At 41.0% G+C, this 10240-nt stretch overlaps 2 protein-coding genes across 5 annotated transcripts in view; one reads left to right on the forward strand and one right to left on the reverse strand.

The window, feature by feature from the left end:
• Positions 1–602: 602 nt before the first annotated feature.
• On the reverse strand, positions 603–4570 carry si:ch1073-398f15.1 (cardiomyopathy-associated protein 5). Its single transcript, XM_034895549.1, has 2 exons — positions 4146–4570; positions 603–3333 (listed from the first exon to the last, which is right to left on the reverse strand). The coding sequence occupies exons 1-2, from the start codon at positions 4268–4270 to the stop codon at positions 1062–1064; spliced, it is 2397 nt and encodes a 798-aa protein (XP_034751440.1). The 5' UTR covers positions 4271–4570; the 3' UTR covers positions 603–1061.
• A 1766-nt stretch (positions 4571–6336) lies between these two features.
• The window catches only part of LOC117959082 (homer protein homolog 1), an 18655-nt gene continuing 14751 nt past the window's right edge, over positions 6337–10240 (forward strand). For 2 of the 4 annotated variants that reach the window (XM_034895953.1, XM_034895954.1), the window contains exon 1: positions 6337–7346. In XM_034895953.1, the coding sequence (XP_034751844.1) occupies positions 7342–7346 (5 nt within the window). In that variant the 5' untranslated portion in view covers positions 6337–7341. The remainder of the gene's footprint in view (positions 7347–10240) is intronic. The other 2 variants (XM_034895955.1, XM_034895956.1) reach the window with 2 other exon arrangements.

The following is a 10240-nucleotide window of genomic DNA, read 5'->3' on the forward strand; positions in this document are numbered from 1 at the left end:
TACTGTTTCAAATTTAGACAAAGAGCCAGCTATATATGTCAGTTAGCTTTATACATACTGTGTATCATCAAAATAAAAAACTTAGATGATCTTATTTTGCCAAGTCCAACAGCATCTCAGTTTCATTGGGTAAACGTGTTTATTAGCGGTGTTAATTAGCCATCCGCTTCATTGAGACTCACAGCTGCCACATGTCAACCGTGGAGGGGAAAAAGGGGATTTAAAAAAGGAAAATAAGAGTACCATGTTTATTTTTAACACTGGGTGTCGCCATAGCGCATTTAAACTGATTATAAAAGGTCAAAAAAAGCCTTCAATCACAACCATTACTCTGCCAAAACAAAAATACTAAATACACTTGTACTGCACCTGTACTTCTCTTTATATCTAACCACATCTTTGCAAGTTAATATGAATATCTGAAATATCTGGGATCCATTGGATTCAGGCCTAGAGGCAACTGTATCTGCAAATAACACAGCAGTGTTTTGCCTGATATGTGGTGGATAATACAGAAGCAGATGCACATAGTTAAATGTTTTAATTTAACATTAATTGTAGTTACGTTGGAAAACATCAAGAATTAAACAACAAACATGCACTTTTTTTTACTGTTTACAAGAAGGTACACAGACTCCTAGTTGAGACAAGGTGTCAGGTTAACTGCCAGAGAGAATTATTTATAGCTGAAGATCCGTTCTAACGTCACACCGACACATGCACTAAGTTTCACCCGTTTTAATTCCCACTCGTGACCCAAACATCCCTTCAAACCCGCTAGGATTCATGCACTAGTTCCACCCATTTACACTGAGTAAGCAAAGGAAAATAATCTTCTATAGACATGTAATTAACTGTTTTAGACAGGATTGTTGACTTCATGCCGTATGAGTACAGCCAGGTACAAATGGGTACAAATTATAAATAAATTGTAAGCTATGTGGTACTTTTAATATATGAAGTTTTATGTATTTACCTCAGTTGATTCTACTGCAGTTGTAAGACCTTGAATAGCCTAAAGACATCAGCAAGGCACTTGACAATAACCCTGTTGAGAACAGTTAAAGTATTACACACTGTCCTTTCTCTTTAGCTGGTACAGTTGATTCATCGCCTTGTTTCTCTGGATTCTCTGTTTTAGCGGATTCTGATGACTGAATCTCTACTTCTTCTGGTTCAGTTTGTTTTATAGCTGCTTCAGACTCGCTTGTTTCTTTTTCTTCTACTGTTTTAGTTTCTTTCTCCTGGGCTGCAGCTGGATTTGTGTTTCTCACAGTTGTTTCAATGCAATCTTCTACACTTTCAGTTTGTGGGGACCCCACTGCAGCCAGGGCATTTTCGAATAGAGCAACATCTGAGAAGGGTTGCATTGTTTCCTCTCCATCTGCATCTCCCTCGTCGGCAGGCTCTGCTGGTGATGCGGTCTCTTTCTCCTCCACCCTCTGTTCCTTTCCACCAGCCTCTTCTTTTTCCTGCATTATGTCATCAACTGGGGTCAGTGGTGTGAGGTCCAGACATGCCTTAGGAGAGGATGCGGCCTTTCTCCTTGGGGGGGCAACTGGCCTTTGCATTTCCAAATCTTTCTTCCACAGTTCCTGATCTGTAGTGACTGTCTCTTTGTCGTCCAGAGCTTCACGATCATCTATGCATCCCCAGTCGAGTTCCTCTGAGAGAAACTCAAAGCTTGAGACGCTAAGTGGATCTTCTGGAATTTTAGCGACCTTTTCTACCTTAATGGAGACATTTTTGTCCGTCTTGACTTTAGTTTTGGTAATTGATTGGGTTTCATCCTCTTTGAGGGTTTGAGGGAATGGGTCTACATCACATGGAGAAGAATTGTCACAGGTCCTCAGGAAGTCTGTGATTTCCTCTTCTGTATTTGGCATTTCTCCTTTTTCAGGCTCGGACAGCAAATCGCCCAACTCATACAAATCTTGGGACAATACCCGAGGACCTTCATCTGGGCATTTCTCTTTATCAGTTGGTTCCACTTCCACCGCAGGAGTCTCATCTATAAGGACATATTTCTCTAAATATCCCCTGGCCTCCCGGTCCGAATGCCTGCTGTGAAAAGACTTCTCAGACATCATACTTTCTGTATCCTCTTCTTTTTTCCGGCTGCCTATTGCTTCCTCGTACAAGTCATCGTACAGGAAAGCCATGGCTTTGGGCTCCTCCAGCAAAATTTGGTCGATAATTTTGCGAGGTCCTTCTGGTAGAAAAATGGGAGTCAGGATGTCCTCTTGGCTTCCGAATAAATTCGAACCGCTCGGTTTTGAAGGGAGCCTTGAAGGCGCATCGCATCCGCCTTCTTTGTCTAGAGTTTTAATGACAGAGTTATCTGTACTGCCGTAGAAGACTTCATCTAGACGATTGCTGTTAATTTCCTCAAGGCTGATTATGTCTAAATTGTCATCATCCACATTTAAGGTTGTGGTGGTGTTGTCTACAGACCGCACAGGTTTCTCGGTGTCCTGGATCTCAGTGGCACCTTCTGCCTCCGTTTCTTGCTCCACAAGTCCCTGTGTAATTACAGCAGGACTTCCTGGAGCCTCAGCATCAACCATGGTGAACGCCTCAAAGTAGTCCACATTGCCAGTGGCTCCTCTGCCCAGAGGTCTGGCCACTGGAGCCCCTGGTGGATCCATTACATTTGTACTTATGGAAGATGAGGGCTTAAACTGGTCACTTCCTGCTCCATCTGGTCCTGTGAAAACCAGCTCGTTATCATGAGTCTCTTCACTGGCTTTAGGAAGAAGGCTCTCCTCTAGATAAGAAAGGTTATCCACCATTTCTTTGCTCTCCTCTTCATCCACAGAAGCGAATTTTGGAGGAACAACGATGTTGAGGATTTCAGAACCCTCGGACACTAACCTGAATAGCTTTTGCTCTTTATCTCCCAGAGGATCATTTGCCTCCTCTTGGTCTCCTTCCTCGGTTTTCACATTTGGCTGCGAGAATTCTACTAACTCTGGCCTACCGGAGATGTTCCCAGAACCGTCTGCAACTTCCCGTAGTCTGTCACCTTTGCTCTTCTGATTTACCCTCTCTTTTGTTTTCTTCCGTCTTGAAATCAACTCCTCGTCCATGACAAAGGTAATCTTCCCTGCTGGAACAGACCCAGGTGTTGCAGGCCGCACTGCAACCGGAGAGCTGAGATCCACAGTAAAGTTTCCAGCTTCGGATGCCCAAGGTGTGGTGCAGCGACTAGGGGTAGTCTCCCACGCAATCCCGCTGTCCTCACCTTGCATGGTTACCATAGAGAAGGAAGAGTCCATCATCAGACACTGCATCTTGGGCCGGACATTGTCATCGTGGACAGCCTCGCGTAAACTGAAGGCGGAGAAACAAGGTAGTAGTGAGATAAACAAACAACATATAAGGGGATGATTCCTCCATGTGTGACAAAAGTAACGCCAAGTTTTTACAGGTGTTCTGAAATTCAAGATCACTCAGATAGAGAAAAACTAATCAAGTCACCCAAAAAGGAGCATTAAATATCTCAAATTACAGTTTACACTTTAAATATCTTGACACTAGAAATTACATTGTTAGATAGTCTTGTGATTCCTTTTGTAAAATGATCATGAAGCAGCATTGATTACTGACATTTTACCGGTATTTGGCTGATATCTATGTTGACCTATATTCATACCTATATGTACCTATATGTATGTCCTTCTCTTACTTACCCTTTCACACACTCACAACTAGCTAAAACTAATGCAGTCTAATACAACACTTATGCAATAACCCCTCCCTTGTTAAGGTTATTTGCTTCAGTTTTTTAAAACTACTCCAAAATCGTGTTGATTGAGCCCAATGATAATGTTGGTGGCTACAGTTGCTGTTGAACTGTATTGTGTTATAGTGACAGGTGTTTCTATTATTTTTGTTTTAGACTGCATTAGTTTTAGCGAGTTGTACCTAATAAACTGACAACAACTGAGTGTACATACATGCACTTAAAGAGTCAAGTCCACAGACAGGTTAGTGTTGCTAATCAAATTTTATTTCCTGCGAGAAAGGATCCAACCTATTTTGGAAAAAGAAAACTATAAAGCAAACCTCATCACACAGAAAACTTTGGCCTTGAGCTGCAGTATTGAATCCAGAATCCAATATTAAGAATCACTGATCTGTACCTGTTTCTGAGGATTTCCACTTCATCAGTGCCCTCAAGGTTTTGTTCAGTAAAATTGTCAGGTGTCAACGCTGCCATCTCAGTGTCCATATCCAACCGGGCCACATCTTCAGTTAAAGCATCCATTGTTGTAATATGTTGATAAATCTGCTTTTGCCCGTCACTACAACTCAGCGCTGCTCTGTTGATCACATTCTAAGCCGAGCGTGCTCCAGTTGAGTCTCCATGCTCAGCGTAATCTTGAAATAGAAAACTGGTCTTCCAGTGTTTCATCTGAAGCATTTGCAACATGCAGGGAGGTAAATTTGTCATCTGTTCCCATTGGCTGAAGCCTCGCATTTGGCACAAACAATACATGGATTAATCTGGGTAAATAAATTGTAGCCTTGTGATGAATTTGAACTATAAGAAATGCCGCTGTATGAGGTAAATACCTCTGCTTTTCTTCTTCTTACTAGGTCTGATTGCAAGGTTTTGCTGGTAGTTTATATCTGATGTAGTGAGTATGTCTATAAGTCTGTCAAACGCAAACAAAAAGTGTTTAGTTTGGTTTTTAGTATCAAAAAAATCCCAAATTAATCTTTAACAGTCAACTGGCGATGAGGACAACAAAATACATAAATAGCACATTTATCACCATGTTACCCCCCAATAACACATTTGTATGGGCTAAAATGCTACTTTAATCAAAAGTTCAACATAGTGTATCTGCTTTTCTTAACTTGTGATCCACACTTCCTATGAAAATGTCAAGTGTGCACCTGTTTACGTCTGTCTTGCAGCGTGACAGGGATACTACATGGGAAATGAAAGACTGGAGGAGTTGGGGAGGGTTTTATAGTCAACGTGTTATACCTGGGCCAAACATATCCTCTTGTATAAACTAGTCTGGCAGACAGATCATAATCTTGGTAAATATAGGCTAAAAATATACTGGACTTCAATGTGGACTTTCTTCTAATGTTTTTGCATTTTTAACTTCTTTACTCCAAATCACATCATCTAAAACCCACAGTAAACATAATTATTCATTACTACCAGCTGTGGAAGAAGTACTCTGATCTTTTACTTAAGTGAAAGAAAATATACCACAATGTAAAAATACTCAGTTACAAGTAAAGGTTGTGCATTCAAAATCTTACTTAAGTAAAAAGTACAAAAGTATTAGCATCAAAATATATTTAAAGTAAAGTCATTATGCAGAATGGCCCATTTTAGTATAATGTATCATATTACTGGATTAAAATGAATGATGCATTAAAGTGCACTAAAGTTGAAAGTACCTCCAAAGTACAATACTTCAAAAAGATCCCTAATAACTCTTTGGTCTTTAAAATGACCAATGTTTTTGTTTTTTGGAGCAATACATCGACGAGGCCGCCATATTGGTCCGGAGTAGCCATGCCTCCCAAACATAGACTGTATATATGTTATTAATATTAACGGTCTAGGCTCCTAATGCATGTATGTGGGGCAGGATGTCTTTCCACAATGAAAATCATTAGTTCTTGCTGAACTCCTAACCGTTTTTAAAGTTGTTTGCTTTGTTACAAATTCCAGACATCCTACTTCTGATACAGGATACCCTATATGGTTAAAATAAGAATTTGGTTTTTCATACCAAAATACCTTATGTAGTTTAGATGCTAAAAGTATACGGCTTTGCCTTAATATAATTTAAACTGTTAGGCCTATATAAAAATTCAACCCATGTACAGTTGTAATGACGAGTGAATTAGCTATTGAGACCGTCCCTGATTTTTTTACCAGACAGTAAACATATTTATTTCTAGTGTAAAGTTGATTTTTTTATTAACAAGGGGGCTTATGGGGATTGACTCTCCTCAAGGGGCCACTGGAAGAAATGTGGTTCAGCCCGGAGCTGCCAGCATCGGTTAGCCTACGTGAAATATTAGGCCTACTAATTACTTTAATAAAAATACATCACCTGAAAAAAGTTAGCGTGAGCTTAATTTAGCCAGGACAGTCACATTCCTTTAAAAAAAGGATGAACTATATCTCATGTTACAATTACATGTCACAGTAAACTATTATAAAACAACCATTTCATCAGCGAAATTTTACTTCATGTTTTTCCACCATCGGCATAATGTCTTTCGCATGAAAATCCAAAAGAAGCACAAAGGCCCACAAAAGTCTTTTTCTAGTCATTATGGTCACAACGGGTGTGACCCCGGACCAAGATGGCGGCGGTGGAGACGCATCTCACACGCCGGATATGGTATCTACGTATTTATAGCTATGCGTTTAATGCTCAATACAGACCACAGACCAGCAGCGGAGGATGGAGCCGAGTTAAATGAATGAGATGCGGGCTGATAGAGACCAGACATAATTTGAATCTTGGCTTGAAGCTTGGCTGAACTACGTTAACAGTTGAGTGAATCATAAGTTAAATTGGCTAGTTGCACACACATTAGCCCTATACATTCTTCGGTTAACATCGACGTCGGTGAAGCAGAGCTGTCTTGGAGGATGTTAAAGCCTGGGATATATGCACCAAGTGTTTTTAGTGTTTTCTTCACAAAAACCGGAGATGAAGCTTTCTCTCGAAAGAAGATGTCCTCCATCGCAAAGCGGCGTTAAAGGTCTGGATTTGCGGCAGTTAGACAACTCAAATAACGTTACCACTCTTGGTTTTATCAATTTAATTTAATGGCACAGCGGACTGCTTCAAGAAAGAGCCAACGACTATAAGTGGGATTTATGAACACTCTGTTTATTGAGTCTTATTGTTAGTTTCTTTCGACATTTTCTATTTGCATTTAAAAAGGCAACCTCAGGAGCTTAATTTGGTTATAAACCACACTGCCTTTCCTGTCAGCGTTGCCCCGAGTTTAGCTCCGTAATCCTCCTTTGTGAGTTTTATTTAGCTAAGGGTTGCAACTACTAGTTGGCGTCAGTGCTACTTCGTTTATCGTGCATGCACAGACACGTTTACTTGGATGGAATCACCAAACAAAAATGTACCAGAGGGCATTACAACAACACCAAGCCCATGTCTGGACTGAGAAGAGCACCATGGCTCCGCTGCCCGTGAAGCCACAACAACCACAGCGGCTTTAGTTGGACACAGAGGGGATCAAAAACTAGCCTCCAGTCTGTTCACACCGCCCTCCAGAGACCACCGAGAGGATCATTTTCGATTCAACTGAAGCCAGCAAAATCCAGCAAAAATGGGGTATGTAACCTGCATGTCAAGCAACAGTTCTCAATCTACACGTCAGGGTATGTCTGACTGTGTTTTTCTTGTAAATATAAGCAGCCCATCTGCAGATTTCAGCAGGGCACCAAAGCTGGTACACTGCTAGCTTAGCCACCCATGAAGCACTCCCGTCTCTCTTGTCAAATGCTGAAGAAATTGCTAGCCACTATAGCAAATGAGACCCAGAGATGCAACGAATATACCGCATTCTCCGGACAGAAGTAGCTGCCATCGTTATATCCACTCACAGCTACCATACACTGACATGTAGATTAGTGAAGCGAACAGATTAGGCTGTAATGAAACAGGCTACTGTTGGGGAAAGTATCAGAGCTCAGACAGTTTCTGATTTGTGTACAATGTGATTCAAAGGATGTGAGGCATATATATAGTTTTTTTTCTGTCTGTTCCTTGGGTAATGAAATAGTTATTTTTAAAGGGAAAGCAAACCTACTTAAACCCCCCAACCAGACAACTATGATCTCCCCTGCACTTGGCTCAAAGCATGTAGCTGAACCTGCAGATGTATGGTGATTCTCCTGATCAAGAGCGACCTAGTTCTTACTCCAGATGAAAGCATGTGATTGGTTTGTTGTCATATTGTGGAAGGGGCTGGGTGGGAGAAGGGGGGGGGGGCACATCCTCTGTAATTCTCAAGGCCAATGGTTATAATCCAGTCCAACAATCAATTCCTCAGACACAGAAGGAGAGCATGCCCTGGTGTGCACTCATCCCCATAATAAGCAAGTCAGACTTCGCTGTTTCAGGCTTTTGTTGTTGTTTACTATATGATTGTAAACAAACTGTCCTCCTCAGACTTATTCAGACATTTCTAAATAAAACAGTGTCCAGGAAATAAGTCAGCGTTCAGCCGGCATGCTTTTATTACTGAAAACAGAGCACAGGAGGCTAGTAGTTAGAGCCCATTACATGCAATAGTACGATAGAACTGGCCCAATGTTTACACCGAACACCTAGACTACATAAGGAAACGGATGAATCCTCATTTTTTGTATTTACATTTTTTTTATTGGCTGCAGCATAGCTCTAGATAATTTACTGAAACTTAAGATAATGTTGTGCATTTGTGTGTGGTGTGGGATGTATCAAAGTCTTTTTGTACTGTAATGTGGCGCGTACTGGCTTTGAAGACTTTTGAAGCATACACTCCCCTCCCCCCGAACTAGCAATTTGCCTTTATTTTATAAAGATAGTATATTTTTATTCAGGCATTAGGTCTGTCTACACTTGAAATAACAATTTCTCGCTAAAAATGAGCAGTTTTGTCTTTATTTTCTAGCGGGAGTAGAGAGTAATAAGAAATGGCTCTCACTCTCTGGTTCCAGCTTCTCAAATGTGAATATTTGCCGTTTTGTCCTCATCTTATATGATATTGAACTGAATTGTTTTGGACAAAAGATGTCCGACTAATAACTATTAGATTAATAGAAAAAATAAAAATGAAGAGTAAGGAAGGAAAGGAAAAATGATTAGTGGCAGTCCAGATCTCAAGTGGTTCTCTGCCAAAGTTGTGTGATTGTGCAGGGTTGTGCCTAACTTTTTGTTGACGTTGATCTTTCACTTCCTTTATTGGTCTTATTATATCTTCCATGGAGGACAAGGAGAAGTTATTTGAAAAGGCAATAGGCAAACTGCAACTCTGTTTGATTTATTACACCCAGACAAGGGTTCAGCCGTCAGTGCATCCTAAAATTGGCACCAATGAAAGCCCTGGTGAATGGGTGTTTTTTTAAACTGGAGGTTGAGCCTTGCTGAGCGCCTGCTGCCTTCCTCTGGGAGAGAGTTAACCAGACAGGGACGCCGGGATCGGATTGGGCCAAAGAGCATGTAGTGGGAAGAAGAGAGCGGAGACGGACAGAGTTGGAGGATGCTTGCAGCTCCTGCTCGGCGCTGAAGTCACATGGCGGTTGCCATGACGACACAGCAGCTAAGTTAGTAATTAGCAGGGTTATTTTTCCTGTATCGGTTCCGCGCTCTGACGCAGCGTCTGTGTGTGACTGAAGAATGTTTCCAAATTCATAAGGGTAAAATGAATTAATATGGATTTGAATCCTTAATTTAAGAGTGTCAAGATGTATTAGAGAACGATTAGTCCATTTATCAATAGTCGGCTGACAGAATTGTAGAAGTGATGTGACTATTTTGTGGTTTTTGTTGCCTTGATATATGAATAGTTCACTTTACATTATAAAGAACAAAGCATGGCAATTTGTGTGAATATGCAATGGACAAAAACATAATACGTTTACACCAATCTATTTCACACGCTATAACTCAAACAAAATTAGGACACTAATCACAGTGTTAATACAGACTGGATTCAGAGAGCAACTAAGGCAGACAGAGGGCAAACATTAATTGGAATAATCTGACAAAACCCCTGAATCAAAGTTGGTCTGAGGATAAATGTGGCATCAACGAGGCTCCGTGTCCCGAGTGACTGATGTGCAACAGTCCTGATAAAGAACGCGCTGTATGTAGTTAGAGATAATCTGAACACGTTGACTTTGTAGCTACGGACAGTACGCGTCTTTGTTTTCCAGTACGGAAACAATGGCATCTGTGTGTCTTCTGTTTCCTGCTGATTTGATCATATCTGCGGTCAGATTCCTCTGTCAAAGCACTTGTCACTGAGACTTGAATGCCTCAGTATGTTTCATTGTGGAAAGGGATTATGGCTAACGATTGCAACACACACACACACATCATGGAGGCAGATTCTGATCATATTCTCTCGCAAACACAACTAAACTCTTACATACGACTATACTCTCTTACATACAATGCTATACTCTCTCACACACACACACACACACACACACACACACACACACACACACACACACACA

Source organism: Etheostoma cragini, chromosome 16 (assembly GCF_013103735.1).
Source record: "Etheostoma cragini isolate CJK2018 chromosome 16, CSU_Ecrag_1.0, whole genome shotgun sequence".
NCBI classification, from domain to species: domain Eukaryota; kingdom Metazoa; phylum Chordata; class Actinopteri; order Perciformes; family Percidae; genus Etheostoma; species Etheostoma cragini.

Excerpts from the sequence above, each read along its gene's own strand:
- si:ch1073-398f15.1 (XM_034895549.1), bottom strand. The coding sequence starts at position 4,270 with ATGGATGCTTTAACTGAAGATGTGGCCCGGTTGGATATGGACACTGAG. Across the intron at positions 3,334-4,145 it reads GTGGAAATCCTCAGAAACAG|TTTACGCGAGGCTGTCCACG; the intron begins GTACAGATCAGT and ends CTCCGCCTTCAG.